A 23,411-nucleotide genomic window follows, 5' to 3' on the forward strand; every position below is an offset into this window, starting at 1 on the left:
TATGCTAAAGGAATGAGGCTTTTTAAAATTCTCCAACTAATATTGCATTTCTGTCTACTTGTGTTTTAAATAGTTTTTGCTTCACATATTTCAGTGTTCATAGCCTAGATGGGATTTGTGATCATTATATGTTCACTGTGCAGTCTCCCCTTCAACCAATATAAAATTATGTACTTGTCCTGTTATTTGCCTTGTATCCCCTGCATCTAATTTCAATATAGCAACCCATGTGTTCTCCTTGCATATATATTTGCCCATGTCTTTAATTGTAACTCTGGGTGTCACTGTGATTTATTTTTTATAGAGAGTAAATAGTTTGGTTTTTATTTTCTCCAAGTTGATGGTCTTTATCTTTACATGGCGGGGGGGGGGTTGTTTAAATTCATTTATATTTATTATACAAACTGATAAGCTAATTATTTCTGTCATCTGTTTCTTCTGCTTTATACTTTCATGCTATTTCCTTTTCTCTCCTCCCTTCTCTTCCCTTCCCTCCCCTCTACCGCCCTGCCTTTGTTTTCTTGGTTTGGGTTTGTTTGCATTTTTTCTGTTTTGTTTTTTTTATTATTACACTGGACTGATTTTTTTGCTATTAAAAAAAAGTCACTAAAAGAGCTAAATGTGGTGCCACTCAAAGATTAAAGAAGGTGAAGGTATGAACATGTATTCTGGTCTAACTGTAAAGCCTCAAAGGTTCACTACCTAGAAATTCTAAGAGTGGCATTGTGGTGACCTAAGGGACAGGCCTTCATAGCCACTGCATGCAAGCTACAGCTTCACACTAGCCTTGCTGCATCTGGGACAGAAACCTCTGTTTGGTGGTAGCAACTTCCTTCTAAGAAGACTGACAGAGCTTTCCCATACTTTGAATTTAGGAAGGCACTTTGTTTTCCACTTCCTGGCCCGAGACAAGAAAGCAAAGACCTTGAGCCTGTTTTACTCCTTAATATTGTCATTCCCACATCTTTTCTTCTGTTTGGTAGTTTACGTCCCAAGCTCTGGGGTGGTGGGGGGAAGATAATATTGGGAAGAATTGAACTTGTTATGTTGTTATATATAAACATGAAATGATTATGAATAGATAGAGCACAGGATTTTTAGGGCAGTGGAACTATTCTGTGGTATTGAAATGGTGGATAGATGACATCATGTATTTGACAGAACCCATAGAACTATACAATACAAAGAATGAACCCTGCTCAGCTGGGCGTGGCTCAGCGGTTGAGTGTCAACCTAGGATCCAGGAGACGGAGGTTCGATTCCTGGTCAGGGCACATGCCGGGGTTGCAGGCTTGATCCCCAGCAGGGTGTGTGCAAGAGGCAGCCGATTAATGACTCTCATCATTGATGTTTCTTTCTCTCTCTCTCCCTCTCCCTTCCTCTCTCTGAAATCAGTAAAAATATATTTTTTAAAAAAAGAATGAACCCTAATGTAAACCATGGGCTTTACTTGATAACAATGTCTCAATATCAGCTCATCAATCATAAGAATGTACCACACCAATGCAAGGACTTAATATATTGCAGGAGATCCAGGATGAAGGGGAGAGGAGGAAAGGAATATGTGAGAATCTCTGTACTTTCTGCTCAATTTTCTGTAAACGGAAAACTACTATTAAAAAATGAAATCTATTAATTAAAAACCAAAGAAGCCTATGCCCCAATGGTATTAACATCTCTTATAATAATTCCACAACCAGTTTTCAGTGTTCTGGTTGAAATTGACAACTTACCAGTATTAACTTTTCCATGAGAATGGTACATATTTCTCTCTATTTAGATCTTTCAATTTTCTTTCAGTCCAAAGTCAGATTTTGTAATGGTGTTAACATTCTTTAAGGTTTTTAAAAAGAAGGAAAGAAAGAAAAGCAGAATATGTCACAGATCATATGTAACCTGCAAAGCCTATAATTATCTATCTGACCCTTTCCCCAAAAAAACGCCAACTCCTGTTTTGTAGTTTTAGATTTATAGATCTTGTACAACATTTGCTAACTTTGTGAGTTTTTAAATACTATTGTAAATGGTATTTTAAAAAAATTTATTTTTCAATTTTTTATTGGCATAGAAAATATAGTCTATTTTTACATGTTGACCTTGTGTATTGGAGCCTTGTTAAAGGTACTCCTTACTTCTGGTAGTTTCCTTGTAGAGTCTTTAGGATTTTTTATATACACAATTATGTTTTCTATAAATAAAGACACTACTCTTCAAACTATAAATAAATAAGTTGATTGATTGATTTTTTTTTTTCCCATTAAGGGTTTAATGGAAGAAAACAAGGTTCAAATTACTGTTTTAAACCCGAAGTCTGTCACGATGGGCCAGCTGTATGGACAGTTTGATTTGGTGTCACACGAGTGGTCTGACGGGATCCTCGCTGTCAGTTTTAGAGCATTTGCTTCTTCTGTGGTAAGTGCTAACGCTCTTGCACGCACGTTTAGAAACCTATGATATTCCCTTCTCACCAATTTCTGATTTTTTCAGTTGTTTCCAACAAACATATGTATAGCTCAAGAGATTTACTTAGAACACATTACTGGATAGTCTACAGTGTTTCTGTGAAGAACCTCATGCACATCCATGAAAGTGCCAGAGACCTTGCAGGCAGGCACCTTTGCCCTGGTGTGCACACAGAAGAGAGGGCAGGAGGAGGTGTTTCTGGTGATCTTCCCTCAGGCTAAATGACCCAGGAAGGCAGGCCTCAAAATAGCATGGTCCTGTTGCCCCCTCAGCGATGCCCTTCCTTTGCCCTGCTGTAGAGCCCCTGTCACTGGTACACCCACTGGTGGTTAGATATACTCCGGTGTTTAGAGAAGAAATTGCAGACCATTACAGAATGATGTTTCAACGTTCCAACACTGTCCCTCTGGTGCGTTAAGAGGACAGTGCGCTTCCTGTGGAAAGCAGAAGACGTAAGGGATATGCCAGCTCTGACTGCTGTGAATGGGAGCGGGTACTTACCTCTCCTGGCTTAGTCTGCTTATTCTGCTGAGTGGCTGTTGCCCACCCTAACATAAAGTTCACAGACCAATAAATGGTTTCTTGGTTGTCATATGTTATCAGGCTCTCTATAGAGTGTGATCATATGGGAAACAGCTCGCTAAGGCTAGTCTTAAAAGAAAAAGGGCCTAGGCTAGAGAGATTTATTTAAAAATTTAATAAATAAATGGAATGTTTCCTTTACTTTGATCACATACATATTAAATCTGGTGCTCTTTTTCCACTTGAAAACCCAGATGATAATGACCCATGAGTCAGTGTAATAACATCAAGTCTCAGCTCTACTACTATTGGCTGAAGGATCTTGGGCAATTAGTAACATAAGGATAGGCTCTCTTGGAGCAGAGACCTTGCACAGTGTCAAGCTTTACTAGTAATTTCAGGGGTAAAAGTAATCCTGAAGCACAGGTAAGGCAGGGAGAGATCTGGGGCTATTGATGTAACTTCTCAAGTCCTCTTACTACACTGGATGCACTTTGGCCCAGATTAACATATGAAGGATCTAAATAATGTATGCAGTTACATTATTTATACAGAAATAATCATGAGATTGCTTCCATTTTATACTTAGTTACACAGCTTACATTTTCCAGGAAGCTGTGTTCCATAACTATTGAGTTTCAGGGAGGCTAAGTAGATGACCTAAAGTCACATAGCTGATAAGTAGTAGAGCCAAATTAATAGTGAGGTCCTTCAGACTACAAAGCCCAACATGTTGCCATGACAAGACAGTGTTTTCCAAAGTGAATATTAACAGGCCTGGGAAGCCAACAACAGGAGGGAAAGTTAATCTCTGAAGTATGGGCCCTTCCTGAACTCGGCCAGAGCTGACCTCTGAGTGTGAGTGTGTGGTGGCCCGAGCCCATGACAGGCCACTGTCTCATAGATTAATGCATTCGGCCATAGGAACTGAGAATGTGTGAAGATGGATTCAAATTGTTCAACTCAAATTCACATTTGCCGAATTTGAACCAAGGCATCGTCTCTGTACGTAAAGAGGCTGATTCTTAAGGATCTGGAAAGGAGAACCTGTTTTTGCCCTTCCCAGCAAATACCTGGCCACTCCTTAATAAGTTTATTGAGCATTTACTGTATTCCGGACAATGTGTAAATATTTTTATATTTATCGTTGTGGGACTGTGAATGTTATATTGCTATTAATGTCCTATACCTCAATGAGGTAGTTCAGCCCAAGAGGTGTATGTATATGTATGTGTGTGGAGGGAACAAAAAATCTGACTTAGCACGCAAGAGTAAGTAATATATATGAACACAATACTATATATAGTCAGATAATCCAAGTGAAAATGCTGTTTTCCCTGGCAATTACGTTTTTAACTTATAATACTTTCTAAAATGTGTTACATATGAATTCAGAAACATTGAAAAAGAATCTTAAGAAAAGATGCTATATTGTGTCTCGTCCGTGGAATATACTGTGTGGGACAAAAGTAGGTTTACAGTTGTGAGTACACGAAACACAGTTTATTCTTGTATTATTATTTATTAGTTATTGTATTATTTTCCATATAAACAACTGTAAACCTACTTTTGCCACATCCTGTATAGGCTTCTTCAGTGACAATGTCTCTCTTTCTCTCTATATATATCCTTTATTCTACATATATTCTACATGTTCTTTATATATATATATACTTCATTCACATATATACATTATTCAGAAGGTACCTTTTCATTTTTGTGGTGAAATTAATTTTGAAAGAGTTAGCATTTTACGTTTTGAGATAGTATTGAGCCGCTTCCATATATTATTACCATTACCACATTTTTGCCCTGTGTTCACCATATGCATAAACCAGACACCAGACAGGAAATGGCTAATTTTTGATGGGCCAGTCGATGCAGTATGGATCGAGAACATGAATACCGTACTGGACGACAACAAGAAGCTGTGTCTGATGAGTGGCGAGATTATTCAGATGTCACCACAAATGAATCTTATTTTTGAACCAATGGATTTGGAAGTCGCTTCTCCTGCCACTGTAAGTTCTCAGTTTTGACATCTGCTTATAAATTTGGAATGTGCTAAATGCTTCTATTACTGAATAACTTTGACTTTAAATGAAAAGTATTAGTAGAATTCACTTAGACAGCAACCTGGGATTTTCCAGGAGCAGATGTACCTGTTGATGTACCTTGACAAATTTGAGTCAGTTTTTTTTTCCTTTGTGACCATTTGGTAAAGTGAGACATAAAAATTTAGATCATGAAATTAAATAAAATAAAGCTTTTTTCCCCAAAAAAGAGTTTGTAAGAAACAGATGTACCAAGTCATATTTCTTTTATAAGCATCACCTAGATGGTAGACGGTTTTTGTCTTTGCAGGTTTCCAGATGTGGAATGATTTACATGGAGCCTCACATGTTAGGCTGGAGACCATTGATGATGTCTTGGCTAAATCTCTTACCTGCTACAGTCAGTGTTACTCAGAAGGAATTTATAATGAGCTTATTTGACAGAATGGTCCCTGTTTCTGTCGAATTTATTAGAAAGCACACAAAGGTAAGAGGGATGGGAATTTTAAGATTTAAAAAATAAATGGAAAATCCAAATTAGCCAAATGTATCAATTTTAACGTCTGCTTTTATTGCCAGCTACTAGATACTAAAATAATTTCTTAATTGGTTTGACTAAAAGCTTTTTGCTAATTAAAGTAAAGAGATTTTTATTCATATACTTATTCCATCAAAAATAGTGTAAGTGTCCCTGGTCTGTTTGGCTCAGTGGCTAGGGCCTTGTCCCTCAGACTGAAGGGTGTCGGGTTTGATTCCGGTCAAGGGCACATACCTCAGTTGCAGGCTCGATCCCCAGCCCCGGCCAGGATGCATGCAGGAGGCAGCCAGTCAATGTGTCCCTCACACTGATGTCTCTCCCCCCCCCCCCCCCCAGTCCCTTTCACTGTCTCTAAAAACCAATGGAAAAAAATATCCCAGGGTGACGACAACAAACCAAGAAAAAACAAGGACCACACACAAAACACATTAAACAGGCATCGACTGAAGTCATAACAAAATAAGCTACGTGACTTTTTTCTTCTTCTCACACTCAGAGAATGTAGATCTTCCAAGTAAATTAATTTTCCATGAACTGAAAGTCATCCTTTCAATAGCAAAACAGAAAAAGACCCACTTTTAATGCGAGCTTTCCAAAATTACTTGGCCTTTATGCCCTCTCTCGAAGGAATTATGAATGAATGTTATTTGCTGTGGAGTCATAAATATCTGTCCTAGTTTTAGTAATAACTATTTGTATTATTTAATTAAATTTATTCAGGTGACATTGGTTAATAGGATCATAAAGGTTTCAAGTGTGCATTTCTATGATACACGGTCTGTGTATTGCATCCCGTTTATCTGTATTTCAGTGTTGTGTCAGCGACAGGTAGTCCCGCCCTTAGTCTGCAGCTCTGTTGTCATTTCTGCTTGCTTCTACTGAGACTGGGCTGAATATGAAGTCAGCCGCTTCTCACCTTCTGAGAGTCCATTCCAGAGTTAATGTTTACCTCTTACCAGAAGCAATACGACTCTAAAGGTTGGAGGAGAGTTTGGAGGGAAGAAGACAGATGTTCACTGAGAACTTTCTGTGTGCTGCATGGTGCTAAGAACTACACACATTATTTCATTTAGTTTATAAGCTGTCATGGCGAGAACCCAAAAAGCAAAGTGAGCGACATTTACAGCACTCCAGCAATGTTTAGTGCTCTTCAAGATGTGAAAATACATTTCATAAGGATGAGTTTACTATGAGTATTGCTGTAGCTTATAAAGATGTTTTAAAATGGGCTTTATTTATTAAGCATTTTAGATAAGCAAATTAATTGCCTTCTCTGAGAGAATTTTTAGTGTTTTTGTGTATAAAATTGGGATCTATGTCTTTGATTAATTAACTAAGCATGTAATAGTAAGTTTTTAAACTTGAGATTCAGTATGAGTGGTTAAAGAACAAATATTGCCTGGTTGTGACATCCACAGCTGCCACACTCTAGACTAGGGAATAAACGTGTGCCTCAGTCTTCCTGCCTACAAAACCAGAATTATCATGATAGTGCCTTTTCATAGATACTATGGCTGTTGGAACTAAATGAGTCCAATAAATATTAGTTGATGCTATTTGAATTAGTGCCTAGTTTAAATTAATTTGCTTTATAGACTTTTTTCCTGATTTTTTTAGGAATTATCTCCTACTTCAGATGCAAATTTAGTACGATCCTTAATGAATCTAATAGACTGTTTTATGGATGACTTTGCCGATGAAGCCAGAGTAAAAGAGAGAAATGATCGAGAAACTTACTCTTTACTTGAGGTAAGGTCCATTGCCTGTGGATCTGTTGCATTCCCCAATGCTTCCTAATTAATGAAACTCAATTTCCCCTGGAATTAGGGGCTGGACAATGGGTGGTAGCTGAACAGTGAGGGAAAAAAATCAAGCCCAAAATATCAGGTGCTGGTAGGAAAATGACTAGATTGGCACTTCTGTTGCATCATGAGGTTTGAGTGGAGCCCAGTGGTTTTCTTAGATCTGCTACTGAAATCTTGGGTCATTTTATTAGCCTCAGAAATTATCCATCTCCAAAATGTCACTTATGATTTGACATTCACCTCTCCTTCAACTGCCAAGTCATAACAATTCATTGTCCCCCCCCCCCAACTTTCTTCTCTTTTCTCTTTTTTGTGAGATATAAATGTTTAACATATACAAGGTATCCCCCCAAAATGTATACACACTTTAACAGCTGATAACTCAATTGATGTTTCTTTTCAGATTTAACCCGTTGGACTTAATAATTATTCAGAGTGTGTGTATGTGTGCATATGTGTGTATACATATATACTTGGATTGAGAAAAGCAAGAAAATATATAATCTATAAACATATTTATAAAGTGGAAGTAAAATTATCAACAGACCTTGAATATTCTTTAATAAAAAAGTATATGCTGCTAATAGTAACACTTATGTAGTCAGTATGTTATTCTTATTGTTTATATTTTATGAAATACATTAATTTTTAATTTAGTTTTAAATAGTTTCCAGAGAGAAACAGTCTGTGAGTAATCTAAGAGTAGGTGAACAGTGTCAGAGTCCGTAACTTTTATGAGCAGAGTCAAGACTATTTTAGCATTGGCACTAAAAAGGGGATTTGATTTTAAAACAAGCCAACAGGTTTCCTTTTTTAGTGGTTGGTCTTGTCATCTACCCTGTTCCCTCTGCCTGAGTCTGGTAAGAAGAACGCTTGCCAGATGACAGTTCTAGTTATTACAACAGGTAAGTAATAATAATAATTATTATTACAATAGGTAAGTAATAATAATAATAATAATTATTACAACAAGTAAGTAAAAGAATATGAGTTCATTCTACTTTTTAAAAATCACTGTATCAAAATTAAAATTTAAAAAACATGTATTCTGTGGGTTGATTATTCATTATTAAAATATTCTGTTATATTTATAAAAAGTTATCTCACATCCCTTTTAATACCAAGGTCCTGCCATATACTTAAAATAGCATGTGATTTTTCCAGACTAATCATTCTAAAGTTTCACTGTGGCTAGAAATTATACTTCACATTGTATTGTCTTCTCTGATAATAAGATTTTTATAAAACATGCAATTTGATTAAAAAACTAATTGTTACAAAATCTTGAGATAACCTACTATCATATATCAGTTTATTCATTTCCTTTCGTAGATATTAATCGGCAAATCTGATTCAAGCTTCAAGGAAAGATTAGAGTTATTTTTTAATTCATTCTATCTTTTTATTTCTCCAATACAGGGCATTTTTCTGTTTTCATTGATATGGTCCATAGGTGCTTCTTGTAATGATGATGATCGATTGAAATTTAATAAGATTCTTCGAGAACTAATGGAAGGTCAAATTTCAGAACTAACTCAAAATAAGTATAAGTTACTGAGTGCTGCCGAACAAACGTCTTCAAAAACACTAACTGTCCCGTTTCCTGAAAAAGGAACAGTTTACGAATATCAATTTATCACTGAGGTAAGAGTTCTGAAGCAGGATTTGCAAGTACCAACCTGGCAGAGTCCCCTTCAAGACACACAGCACATAATGGCTTTGTGGCCACTGTGTCACCCGTTTACCTTAAGAGAGCAGGGAGTAAGGAAGGTGCCCTGGCTTTTGAAGCCAGATACACCTGGGTTTGAGTCCTAGTAAAACCACTTTCTTTCTGCATAGCCTTGGACTAGTTATTTAACCTCCTGAACCTTGTTTTTCTCATTGATAAAATGAGATAAATAATAATACCTGATGGGCCGATTGTACTCTCTGAATAAAATAACATTATGACATCTGTTCCAGCACTATGTTCATACTGGTCAAGGACACTTCTTGGAGGTTCATGGTGCACGTTAGCATATCACAGGTGCTAAGCAGCCCCGTAGGAATGCACGCCGCTGGTTTAGTAGTGTTAATCCAGCGCTTCCCAAACAGACTGGACAAGAAAACCTGGGTGGTGTTTGTTTACTTGTTTGTTTTTGTGTACAGCTCCCATAAGTACTGTTTTGAGGATGTCGTTTAAGAATATATATATTATTTAAATATATACAGATCCAAGTGAAGTTGGGATCACACCGAATCACCAATGGGTAGTTTTAGATCCTTCTTTTTCCCTTAATAAAGAGAACACCTTTCTATCTCACTAATGTTTCTTTAATAAATGTATTTCTCTAAAGCCTCCCTATTTTCTATCACCTGGATGGACCACGATCTAGTCAAATAGTGTCTGACTCTTGGACATCAAACTGTTTTTGTTGTTTTTTAGTTTTTCTGCTTTAGTGAATATAAGTCTTGTACACAAGTCATTGTATTCATATCTGATTATTTTTTAAGGTAAGTTTCTAGAAAAAGAATTACTGTATCAATTTTTAAACTTTTATGACTCTGGAGGTGTATTGACAAGCTCACCTCAGAAGAGATTCTTCATCCTGCCAACTGAAAGATATTATCTCTTTATTTCAAATTACTAACAATTGCATTTTCAAAATATGGAAAGGGAATTATTTATTCATCAGCTCTAGAAAGTTCTAGAAATTTCTTTGCAATACAATTTTCAAACTGATGTGAATTCAGTCTCCTCAAAAAAATCTCTACTATATGCACAGCACTATGCCAGAGAATACAAAAATGAATAAAGTACAGTACTGTTCTCAGTGAGTTCCTAACCTTTTCAGAAGAGAGTCATGTAACACTCTAGGCCAAGAGAGTGCCATGTGTCAACGCCCTATTGATGGAAACAGTAGGTCCATCAATAAAGCTGGGTTGTGGGAAATATGAAGATGTGGAGGAAGGACAGGATAGGCCTGAATTCTGATATGTTTTGATTGATAAGGGACTTGAATTTGATTCTGTAAGAATGGAAAGGACTCTGGTGTTTTTCTAAGGAAAGAGTTAATATTATATATTTGAAACTTTTTGTTATAAACAATGTCATAGCAAATTAAAATTTTAGTTCATAAGCTAATTGGATGCAAAGACATTGTATAATATTAATTCATCATAATATCATATTAAGAAATCTTATATATTCTAGATATCTTTTGCACAACAATGTGGATATAATTAACACTATTGAACTGTACACTTAAAAATGGTTAAAGATTAATTTTAGGTGTTTTTTTTAAACCACAAAGATAAGCTGTTATAAATACCATTATAAAAGTCAAGCAATATGCAGCTGATGTTCTAGGTAGAAAAAACTTTTATATTGGTTAATTTTTATTGAATAAATTTCTTTGCTCTTTAATACATTGATTAGCCCAATTTTCTCAATGCCATTAAAGAATCTAACATTTGGCAAAAATAACTGATCTTTGGGTTGTCATAATCAGTGGTTTTAGAGCATCAAAAATATCAAAACATTGCAATTTCATTTTTATTTATATAAAAGCCCAGTTTTTTCTTAATTTCACACAAAATTTAAGTTTAAAGCAAATAAAAACTTTAAATATTAGGGTTTCTTGGTCTTGATTTTTCATCTTTTCTATAATGGGACAGGAGTACAGAGGTCTTAAAAGTATAACATAATATTCCCTATTTGGCTGTTTATTATAAACAGGGAATAGGAAGATGGGAACCATGGGTAAAGAAACTGGCAGAAGCTCCTCCAATTCCTAAGGATATGATGTTTAATGAAATCATTGTGCCAACTCTGGACACAATTCGATACTCAGTATTAATGGAATTGTTAACCACCCATCAAAAGCCTTCAATATTTGTAGGACCAACAGGAACTGGAAAGAGTGTTTATATTATTGTAAGTATTGTAGAAATCTACATATTAAAATGTGCAGAGTTGCCCCCTAAGAATTTTTAAAACCACCTGAAATAGTAGACTTAATATCTTTAAATACTCAAGTGTTTTGGTATTGAAGCCACAAAGAAGTTTTGTGTAATTGCCTATTTATTTTAGAAAATTGATTAAAGATATGATGCCATTTTATATCACTAATTACTGTCTCTTTTTAGGTATTTTAATAAAAATAGCTTGTCCAGGGTGAAGAATTTCCTATCCTTTGAAAAGGTGTTTTGGTTAATTACACTAGATATTTAAATTTCTCAATTATTTACTATCTGAATAGTTACTATGTAGTAATAAGTAATTGAGCAATTTTTTCCTAAAAAGTTTTTAGTAATTTTTTAGTAATTTAGTAATGTAGTAATTTTTCTTAATGATTTCTGGAATCATACCCATTGTGTGTTAGTTAAGAAAATGCTAGCTGCTGTAACAGATAAAGCCCCACATTTCAGTAGCTTTACACAGCCTGTGTTCCCTTGAGTTTAGGGGGTCATATTGATCAAAGACCAGTTGCTGTCTCTAGTTTCAGATTTCTGAAAACAGAAAGCTGGCTGGAATTAATAGTAAATAGCACCCCCAGCCTTTTGCGTGGCAAGTAAGTACAAGTTTCCCCAGGGTCAGATGGACAATATGGAAGATAAGTGGATTTGAGTGTTCCTGGGATCCATTCTAGATGACTGCCCACAGCAGTGAGGGATCCCCATTTGTTCCCTATGTCAGAGAACTGTGCAGTGTGGGTGTCGCTTTGGAGTATCTGAAGGACCTGCACAGCTGCTCCTCTCAGAGAGCAAGCATTTGGAAGCTTGCCATGACAGCGGGCAAGAAAGCATTAGCCGAGGGAGAACGACAGCGGAGCCAGTGAAGTAGGACTCTCGCCTCTCTTCCTTTGCTCTGCCCTCTACCCAATGGCAGAGGAAGAAGATGGGGGAAGCAGACGAAGGAGAGGGAAGGGGCCTTCAGTGGTCGCTCCCCCATTGCAGAGCCCCAGTCAATTTACATCCCCCCAGTTTATGACAGTGCCTGTTTATTTTAATTTAATTGTTTAATCCTTTTGGAATACATTTGGGTATATCGTTAAATAATTGTCTTGGTATCATTTATTAAATAATGTCTTTCACAACAGATTGAAATGGCACCTTTGTTATAATCTAAATGTTGCATGTATCAGGGAATATCCAAAAGCAGAGAGGGGAGAAGTTCAGACTGAGATTTCAAATCGTCATGTTGATTTGGCCTGGATTGTTAAAAAATAACTGAAAGTGTACAGAAAGCTAAAGAATTTATCCAATATATGATCAAGAGTCAGGGAATGGAGACTTGACATGGTTAATGGGGGAAAAAAAGTAATTTGTCACTTGTACCCCCATCAAATTCAGCCCAGGCAATAAACTGCTCAGGCAAAAACAACATTGCTGTTCACAAAATTGAAAACATACCTTGCATTTTATTTTGTAATCAGCTTTTTTTCTACCTAATACATTGCAAATATTTTCCTATTTCATTATTCTTCTACAAGATGATTTGTAGAACACAACATCTTGATTAACAATCTATGATTGCAGCGACTTTCCAGTGAATTCCACTTTGAAAATACAATTGTCTTACTTAAGCTTCCTAACTTGCAATCAGATAAGTTGGCATTTAAGTAGAAAGATAATAAGCTGTATTAAAAAGAATATTGATCTGGAGACGCAATAGGAGTATAGGTTCTTGCCCTGTCCGTAAGACCTTAAGCCAGTTTCTCAACCTCTGAGCTCCTGTGACTTCATTTTAAGATGGAATGTGTAAGCTACATGGTGGTTTTGGAAATCAGAGAAACTTCATGGATGGTCTGGGACAAATAGAGACACACCATTGCCATAGTAACAGTTGTTTCTATTGATTTCATCTCCTTTTACATTGTTAAGACACTCTTAGGTTAAATTTAAGTTTGTCAAAATGATATTTAGCATTTATTTTGAAATGTCAAAACATAATTCCAACTATGGTTCATTTTATTATTTCCTATTATATAGAATTTCCTTTTAAATCAACTCAATAAAGAAATCTACAAGCCTCTGCTAATTAACTTCTCAGCACAAACTACAGCAGCTCAAACTCAGAATATTATCATGTCAAAATTGGACAAAAGAAGAAAGGGAGTTTTTGGCCCTCCTTTGGGCAAGAAAATGGTAATTGCTATGTTTCTATACGTGTGATACAGGGTGGGTCCTATTCATATACACTGCAACAATCAGACAAGGAAACCAGATGCGCTGGGCTTGATATCTTTTTGTATGTGTTTTTTATCACAAATTTTGATTAAGAAATTTCCTTAAAAGTGTGTTCATATTTGTATGTGCATTATGCATTAGACAACTTGACATTAAAAACAAGCAGTTGCCCTTTAAATTGAAAGTAAAATATTCACCTGGGAAGTTATCTACCTTCCCAGTTCTCTCATTAACATTTTTACTTAGTGGAGTCTTTGCTGCTTGCTTTTCTAGACCCATAAACATCCCAGTTATCAATTGACCTACCTGTGTTCCTCTACCAAGAACACCCTTCTCAACTACACTCTCACCACTCAGAGGTTATGCTCATTTCAAAATCACACTTTCTCATATATTTTAATGTATTGAAGTTGTACAAGGAAAAAAGAGAAGGCATATTGAGAAACAAATCATATGAGAGGATTAATAAGTCCTAAGCTCTTAACCTATAAGGTTAGTAATAAAGCTGTGTCCCTGTTCCTGAGAAGCATGGATGCTAAGTGGTATTACAGTTGATTTGAAAAGAAACCATCACTTCCCATATCGGCATGCTATAAGATGACGACCCAGTTCTTTGCCTCAACATTATTAGCACAATAGGACACTACAAGATGTTAATATTTTCTAATAGCTCTTCTCTGGTCATTCTCAGGTTGTCTTTGTGGATGATGTCAATATGCCTGCTCGGGAGGTGTATGGGGCTCAACCTCCCATCGAGTTACTGAGACAGTGGTTAGATCACTGGAATTGGTATGACCTAAAGGATTGTTCTATGATTAAACTAGTGGACATTCAGATCATGTGTGCTATGGGACCTCCAGGTACATTTCCTAAGTTTGTGATTGTTAAGATTGAAAATCACTCTGGCCATATCTAAAGAGATGGCTGGACAAAGAGAAACCCAACTGAATGATTTGAGTTAGAGTTTTGTGTTGTCTATTTTCTATGTGCACACAATGTGACCTAAGGGACTGTACTACAGTGGTCAGCATGGCAAAGTGGGTCGCCTTGATTGGGGCCAGTCTTCCTCCCACCAGCTCTTCCAAATCCTTTCTCTCCCACCTTATGAGACTTTGCTTCCCATTTCCTGTTCCTGCATTCTGAGATCCCAGGTCCCTCTGGGCAGCTCATTTCCATTTCATTCCTTAAAGTTTCAACTGCCTGAAACATCCCTGCTTCTGAGATCACCTTTCCTCTACCCCTCTCTAGCCCCATTCTAGTGAGCCTCTGGATTTAGACAGGCTGTTGAGAGGAATTTAAGTAGGAAGTGGCCACAGAATTAATTCCTAGAGACCCTTTACATTTTCCAAGAGAAATTTAAAAACTCAAGTGAATCGCTATGTAGAAGAAATTTTGTATGCTGGAATATCTAAAATGGCTTGATTCACCTAACTGGACATATTTAATTGTTCTTTTGCTGAACTCAAGCTGGTATTCTACTTTTTAAAAATTCCTTTCCTCAATGTACCATTTCTTCCGGAAATCTCTCTGGTTTTGCCTCTGAGCCCTCTGACCTTTATCTGACCCATAATGTGGACAGTTTACTGAGTAATTGCTCACAGCTCCCCCCCCCCCCCCCCGCCCATAAATAAGACCGTTGCTCCTGGGTCTCAGACTTCAGTTCTACCCTGCCTCTCTGCCACCCCTGCAAGCCAGTTCTTCGTACTACATGTTCACTTTTCCCTGCCTCTTCAGGGACTGGACAGAAAATTAGGCTGAATTCATGAGGTATCTTTTTCTCTTGGACCCCATTTTCTAAAAATACCAACATTTCTGAATGTTCTCTGGGAAGAAGGGTTGAAGACAGAGCTGAGGGATATGATCTCTTGCCTTTCCTTCTGCAAGCCTTTCATCATCTTATTAAACTTGCCCAGTAAATCAGTGTTCATTATGAGCTTCTTAATACATAGACATACCTGTTTTGATCTGTAGACTACCAGTTACATGCTGTCACATGTTATTCATGTTTCCAGAGGCAGCACTGTATAATTCAGTGATAAAAACAAAATATAGATTTACCATTTTAAACAAACATAAAACATGAACCTATATATTTTTATGCAAACTGTATATTAGAGATACTGTACACTTTTAAAATCACTTTTTTAAACCAAAGATTTCATGATAGAATTCTTTTAAAATGCAGCTGCAATTTGTCTATATATTTAAAAATTATAATATCAATCAATTTTGTAAAATGATGTGTTACTTTCTAAGTCAAGTATTAATGCCTCATATTTGAAATATAATCATTATTTCATGAAAGTGAGATAACCCCCGAATTTTTAAAAATGCAAGCAGCCAGTGAAGTAGCCACATGAACCACATAGACTAACCGTGTGGAAATTCATTTAAGATGTGGGAAAAGAACTGGGCGCTATGCCAAGGTTGTACTGAATTTCAGACATGTGGGAAGGACCCTAAAGTTTGATCATTCAGGTTTGCCTTATATTAACATTGTATAATATTGTATCTTAATATTTTATTGTGATGATGTTCACAATTTACTGCTTTGGGCTATAGTCCTGGAGAAGGTGGCCAATGGCTCTTTCTGTCTGGTTGAGTTTCCTTTGGTAACAGAGATATGACCCAAGATTTTGTCTAATTAGTTGAACTAATTCAGATAATTCAACTAGAAAACAAAATCTTGGGTTTGAGGGTATACTTTCTTGAGGTCAAGGTTATCCAAGAAACTGATTATTATTTTATTTTATATTATATTTATTTTATTTTTATTGATTTCAGAGAGGAAGGGAGAGGGAGAGAGAGATAGAAACATCAATGATGAGAGAGTCATTGATGGGCTGCCTCCTGCACGCCCCCGACTAGGGATCGAGCCCGCAACCCAGGCATGTGCCCTGACTGGGAATCGAACTGTGATCTCCTGGATCCTAGGTCGATGCTCAACTGCTGAGCCACACCCAGCCGGGCGAAGCTGATTATTCTTAACTTTGTAGTGTGTCACGAATTTGTCCATCTTTCAAGTTATTTTATGCTCTAAAATATTAGAGATAATACTCTGGTATATATTAGCAACATTGTTAAGAGTTATCCTTTTTAATATACAGGTGGTGGTCGAAATCCAGTAACTCCTCGGTTCACACGGCATTTCAATATTGTAACAATCAATGAGTTTAGTGATAAATCCATGTTTACAATCTTCTCTAGAATCTTAACCTGGCATTTAAAAATCTGGTAAGTAATTAAAAGTATGGTTTTTTTCCTCTAAGGTGGAATAAAATCTTTTGAAAACATATCAATATAAATAGTGCTCCTTAAACTTTTCCACAAAAGCATGCCTAGACAAAGAAAAGATAATAGGTAACATTGCTCCCCTCCACTGCTCCCATCTCCAGATTATGGGAGCATCACGAAAAGGAGCCAGAGTAGCTTTCTTTTTCCCCTTTTTTGGGCGGGTGGGTCTGAAGTCTTGTATTTTAGCCTAAAAATCCATACAAATTTTGCATTCTGCTGTATAATATGTTCATGCTGGGATTATCAATATTTTGAATTTTCACCACATAGTGCAATTAATGATGGAAAGATATGTCAGGTTTATCCTATGACTTTGATACCTCTAGGACAAGGTGGGGAATGTCCAGCCTACGGGCCCTATATGGCCCCTGAAATCATTTGGTCTGGCCCTGACAAGGCAACGTCAGGCAGGACTTGAAATTCAATAAATCTAGTAGCTTTTTTCCCATAGCTAAATTTTAAGTTGATAATTTTGTATGGCCCTCGGATGATGTTATAAATATCCAAATGGCCCTTGGCAGAAAAAGTTTCCCCACCCCTGCTCTAGGAGAGCGCTTGAGTTCCCAGGGGTGTCCATGTCCAAGCTGAAGTGTAGCCTTGGAACCCGTGCCCTGGGGAAGTGCTGCTCCCCAGCTCCAGATGCGCAGCGCTTCACACGGTGCCGAGCCTGGCAGACCTGCGCCGCGCCTCGGCTCCCTGACGTCCAGTCTCAGGAAATGACCATTCCTTGCCCTTCCCAGTGATGATGGAGGACAGCTGGCTCTGTGTCAAAGCAGAGGTTAAATATAGGCAATTTTTCCAAATGAGATCTTTCCCCCATGTTCTTTCTACCCTAATCATGCCCTTTGCCTCCCTTTTTTATTCTGGTTCACTCTTTATTTAACTTTCTTTTTAATTCTCCTTTTTCTTTTTCTCTTTGCCTTATTCTTTCTATATTTTTATTTTCTTTTTCCTTTCTCTGAAAATACCTGTTTCACCAGTGTTCTTCGGGGATTCTATCTATAAGAGAGTGAAAAAGGTTAGGACTGACTTGTTTAGTGGATCCTGGATTTGAGTTATATAAACTGGGTTCCTTGGTTGGCTGTTATGTTCACTTATTTAAGTAGCTTAAAGTCCATTAAACTGGTTCTGATACTCATGGAGTTCCTTTGAACATAAAATAAAATAATGAATGGAAAGTAACTTTAAAAGAAGTAAAAATTCTATCATTATAATAAGAAATGGTAATTCTATAAACTAAATCAATGGAGTCAGTCAGAATAAAAATTTTGTTAGATATGCAAAATTTTTATATATCATAATTCTATATTTGCTAACATCTTTATTTAAATTTTTTTAAGTTATAAATTTCCAGACGATTTTCTAGATTTGTCCACACAAATTGTAAATGGTACGATGAATTTGTATAAAGAAGCAATGAAGAATCTCTTGCCTACTCCAGCTAAATCTCACTACTTGTTCAACCTCCGTGACTTCTCCCGTGTCATTCAGGGTGTTTGTTTGTCAAGACCAGAAACCACAGAAACCAAAGAAGTGATTAAACGTCTTTGGGTTCATGAGGTAAATTTCCATGTTATTGAAATATGATTATGCAAGAAACAAGGATTTTAGCATGCCAACAACTGAGTAAAAAGAAATACTCAGCAGTTTATATTGCTGAAATGCAACGGGCTATTTGGCATTACGAAGGTCAATAATCAACATAATTTTTAAAAACATTTAACACTAGTATTTTTTATGCTACATAAAATGTGTCATCTCTCATTTTTAGGAATTCCTGTTGATTTAAGTGACTTAATCTTTGTTAGTTTGACTTCAAATAATTTTGAGGTGGAACACCTTTTGATCTGTTCTTATGAGAAGTGAATGTATTCATTTACATTATTTACTTGTAGTTTTGCTAGATGCCAAAGGAACTGTAAACCAACCAGTTTGGAGAACATAGAAACTACATAAAAATATATTTAAATTCTCTTTGGGAAGGGGAATGTGGGTGAAGATTTTCTTGTAAAGGTTTATGGAAGGAAGGAGGAAGGGTCAGTGAAAGAGAGAATACAAAAAACATTGCATCAAAAATAAGAGCTCCATATTTTTAAAATAGGCAAAGGATATGAGAAAATCAGAGGAAGTGTTCTATTTTTAATACATAACTAATACAGTTATTTTAATTTTAATAATGTTTATTTTAATTAAAATTAATAATTTTAATTTTAATTTTAAGAAATCTAGAAAGTTGGAATGTGCTGCGATGTTAAAATCGTGCTACAGAGACACAAATTTCAAAAGGGCTTTTAAAATTCTGTTTCTGTAGGCTTTTAGATCCACAGTTTGAATTCCTAAATCCTCACACCTTCAAACATATGTCCACGTGAAGGACCATTCCATTAGAAAATTTTGGCCACAGCAAGGTCCCTGTAGGTGACTCGGGGGGGAAGTACGATCGGCAGATTCTTGCTGCACCCACCGTGGGTCACTTAGCTGCCTGAGTGGGATCCATGTTCTGGAGCGTGGACACGGGCTGTAAGCCTGGGAGGTCACCTGGGCAATGGAAACAAAGCTGAAAGGTGGACCGGGAGAGAGAGGAGGGGGAGTGTCATCGAGTTCACTGAAGGAGCGCACTGCCCGAGGCAGCACTTGGTCATGGGCCACATCTTACCCTAGGAAGCATCTAGCAGTCTGCACCTCGGGAGCTTTGCTCCGGATATTTCTTCCACTTAGAGCACCTGAGTCCCATTATTCACAAGGCTTCCCCGCTTACCCCCTTAAGCTCTCTGGTCAAATATCCATTTACCGCAGAGGCTCCCCTTGGAGCATTCCCACCCTTGCTTTATAACTCTTTACCCTTCCCCTCTCTCGCTTTATTCTTCACAACACTGGATGTCACTTGATACCATTTATATTTTCGCTTACATATTGTCTCGCTAGAATAGAAGTTTTATGAGAGCAGCACCTTCATTTATTCACTGCATTCTCCAGTGCCTGCAGATGTGCTGAGATCCTCTGGGAAACACTGCCTTAGGTTCTTACTAAATTGCCAGCTAGATAATATACTTGATTCATTGATGGCTGATGAGTGAGGTGGATTTAACTTAGTTGCCTCTTCCCCTGGGACTATTGTACGAGGTCTTTCAGTACCTCCATCCAAGGAGGTGACTATTAGCAGATGCTGGGAAACTAGATTGTTCCACAGAAAATTAGCTTTTGAACTTGTTGGAGTATGGGAGGCTTCAGTCGTGTCATTTGCCTGCACAGCCACAACTGCTAGAAAAATGGATGACACTATTTTGTCGTCCACTAGACAATAGTAAAAAAGCTAAAATCATAATTCTTTAACACCATTAGGTTGACTACAAGGCAGTCTGTAATAATTTTAATTCTCAAGTCTATAGTTTTTACATATGTTGTCTTTTTACTTTTGCCATGCATCTGTGAGATGTGCAGCACAGGTATTACTGCTTCCATGCTGTAGGCGAAGAAGCTGACTTAGACAGGTTTAAGTAATTCCCCCCAAATGTCAGAAGTTTTGCTGACAAGAATATGCATTGGTTATATCACATATGTATCAGTCTGCTAGTGCTGCCATAACAAAATACCACAGGCTGAATGTCTTAAACAACAGAAATTGATTTTCTCATAGTTCTGGAGGCCAGAAGTCCAAGATCAAGGGTCTGTTAGTATGAGGTTCTGGCGAAGGTTCTCTTCTTGACTTGCAGGTAGCTGCCTTCTTGCTGGGTCCTACATGGCCTTTCCTCTCGTGTGCCTGCAGAGAGAGAGCTCTGGTGTCTCTTCCTCTTCTTATACAGCACACCAGACTGATTGGATTAGGGCCCCACCCTTATGACCTCACTTAACCTTAATTACCACCTTAATGGACTTCTTTCCAAATACAGTCACAGTGTGGGCAGGGCTTCAATATATGAATTTAGGGAGGACACAGTTCAGTCCAAAACAGACTGTAGCCGAAGGACACTCGTGGGACTTTGAGGAAATAGTTATTTTATGTAGCAAGTCTGATTAACTATTTCTTACAGTCCCATAACGTGCCTGTTGCCAGAGTTTATTTTAGTAGATTGCTTTCTGCAACGACTTACAACAAAAATAATTTTTAAATGTTCCAAACAAACTTGCTTTCCACAGAAGACTTTTTCTAGAATATGTGCAGTAAAAAATAATATCTATTGATTTGCCAGTAATTTTCAAAATGTTATCTGGCTTGGAAGAAGGGAAGATCACTGCACAGGAGTTGGAACACCCTAGATACCAGTGCCCAGCACTACCTATATCTGAGTGACCAGCAAAGGCAGTCACTCGCCTTATCTAGATTTTTTTCCTTCTCTAGTTCTTAACACACTTTGCATATCTACCATCTGCTTCAGTCCCACAAATTACCTTTTTCAATTGAAAACTGCATGTAACTGTGTATTATTTCAAATATATGTCATCAAAATGAATATTTAAAATAAACATGATCATGAGTTAGTGCTGATTGTTTGGATATGCTTTTAATAAACCCCGTACAAATTTCCTGAGAGTATTTTTTTTTTTTACTTGAAATTAGCAGAGAAATAAAACTAAAATAATAAAAAAAAAAAGAAGTCAGTTCCTAAAGCTGCTTTTTAATTATTATCCAGGTCCTTAGAGTATATTATGATCGCCTCCTGGATAATGCAGACAGAAGTTGGCTTATCAACTACATTCAAGAAATTTTGAGAAGTCATATGAATGAAAATTTTCATGAGCTTTTTCAGCGTTTGGATTTCAATGGTGACGGACAGGTCGAAGAAGATGACCTACGCAGCTTAATGTTTTGTGATTTCCATGATCCCAAGAGGGAAGACACCAACTACAGAGAAGTTGCAGATGTGGATGATCTTCGGGTGATAGTAGAAGCTCACCTTGAGGAATATAACAACATGAGCAAAAAAACCATGAACCTTGTCTTATTCCGATTTGCCATAGAACACATCAGCAGAATTTCCAGGATCCTGAAGCAGCCTCGCAGCCACGCTCTTCTGGTTGGTGTTGGAGGGAGTGGCAGACAGTCTGTCACCAGATTGGCTGCCCACATGTCTGATTATACAGTTTCCCAGGTTGAAATCACGAAGGGCTATAGCACCTCTGAGTGGCATGACGATTTAAAACTGATCTTAAGGAAATGTGCTGAAGGTGAGGTGCATGGTGTCTTCCTGTTTACAGATACTCAGATTAAAAGGGAGTCGTTTTTAGAAGATGTCAACAATCTGCTAAATGCTGGGGAAGTTCCAAATCTCTTTGCATTAGATGAAAAACAAGAGATATGCGATAAGATGCGTCAGTTAGATCGCCAACGGGATAAAACCAAACAAACAGATGGAAGCCCTATAGCTCTTTTCAACATGTTTATCGATCGCTGCCGCAACCAACTGCATGTCGTCCTTGCCATGAGTCCCATTGGAGATGCATTTCGGATTCGTCTTAGAAAGTTCCCTGCTCTTGTTAACTGCTGTACCATTGATTGGTTTCAGGTATTGCCATGTAAATTTTTGATAGACTTCTAGAAATGTTGATTCTCCATCATCATTATGACTTATTTTGTAGACTCCCCTCTAGAAAATGTAGCTTTAGCAGAATTTTGTGATAAATAATAATGTATTATTTCATAAAATTATAATTCAAGAAATCATCATAATAGAAAATCATTTTATTACTAGTGTATACAGTCATTAACCTCAATATGTCATAGAAAGTTTTAGGATAAATTTATCAGTCAGAGTTCTGACAGGAAAGACAGAGCACATTGGAAGGAGTCACTGAAGAAAGCAGAATGAAGGGACTCTTCATGGAGGTGTAGGTGGGCTTAAAGGAAATGAGAGGGGATGGTAGAGCAATTGGCAGCACTGGAACATAGCAGGAAGTGGTTACTCCAGCTCGATATAAAAGGGCCCAGGGAATAAGGAGTGTTACTGGAGTTAGGAGCAGTGGAAGAAGGATTCCCTGACAGGTGCAGGAACCCAAAACCTGGAACTCAGCTCCTGCTAGCAAGGAATAGAGGTATAAATACCCCTACCTGTCTCTCCTTCCACCCTCAGGTATGATTCTTGCATTTTGGCTTGAGCAACTGGGTGGATGGGATTATGTTTACTAAGTTGGAAAAGACTGCAACTGTTTTGGGGATATAGGAACCATGCTTTGGACTTGTTGAGTCTGAGATGCCTATAAGAGAAATGAAGGAGGCAGTTGCTCATATGATTCTGGAGTTTAGGGGAAAAGATAACATTTACCTCAGAGAATTATTGGGAGAATGAAATGAGATAATTCTGGTGGAATGCACATAGGAAGTTTAGTTCCTTTCCTCTTCCTTGCTCCTGTAATACTTACAAGCAATTTCTCTAAGTCCCGAACAAACCATGCAGTTAATATTACATGCACTGACTGCTGGCCCCCTGCCCTCAGCATGCAAGTGCTTGGGGGCAGCTACTCAGGAAAACCTTTCCCAAGCATCCCTCATGCTTTCCCCTCCATTTCTAACACCCATAAATTTTAAAAGACTACAGTAGCAATAGACTTATATTAGTAACTTTGATC

General features: G+C 37.3%; 1 protein-coding gene across 1 annotated transcript in view; it reads left to right on the plus strand.

The window, feature by feature from the left end:
• Positions 1–23,411, plus strand: part of DNAH7 (dynein axonemal heavy chain 7) — a 185,047-nt gene that overhangs the window by 83,423 nt on the left and 78,213 nt on the right. Inside the window, exons 31-41 of the mRNA XM_081142085.1 lie at positions 2,263–2,412; positions 4,824–5,006; positions 5,350–5,526; positions 7,195–7,326; positions 8,802–9,026; positions 11,101–11,298; positions 13,356–13,511; positions 14,245–14,413; positions 16,661–16,787; positions 18,188–18,407; positions 21,479–22,351. Coding sequence (XP_080998211.1) covers positions 2,263–2,412; positions 4,824–5,006; positions 5,350–5,526; positions 7,195–7,326; positions 8,802–9,026; positions 11,101–11,298; positions 13,356–13,511; positions 14,245–14,413; positions 16,661–16,787; positions 18,188–18,407; positions 21,479–22,351 — 2,610 coding nt within the window. The remainder of the gene's footprint in view (positions 1–2,262; positions 2,413–4,823; positions 5,007–5,349; positions 5,527–7,194; positions 7,327–8,801; positions 9,027–11,100; positions 11,299–13,355; positions 13,512–14,244; positions 14,414–16,660; positions 16,788–18,187; positions 18,408–21,478; positions 22,352–23,411) is intronic.

This window comes from Miniopterus schreibersii (genome assembly GCF_964146895.1).
Source record: "Miniopterus schreibersii genome assembly, chromosome: 7".
In the NCBI taxonomy this organism is placed as follows: Eukaryota; Metazoa; Chordata; class Mammalia; order Chiroptera; family Miniopteridae; genus Miniopterus; species Miniopterus schreibersii.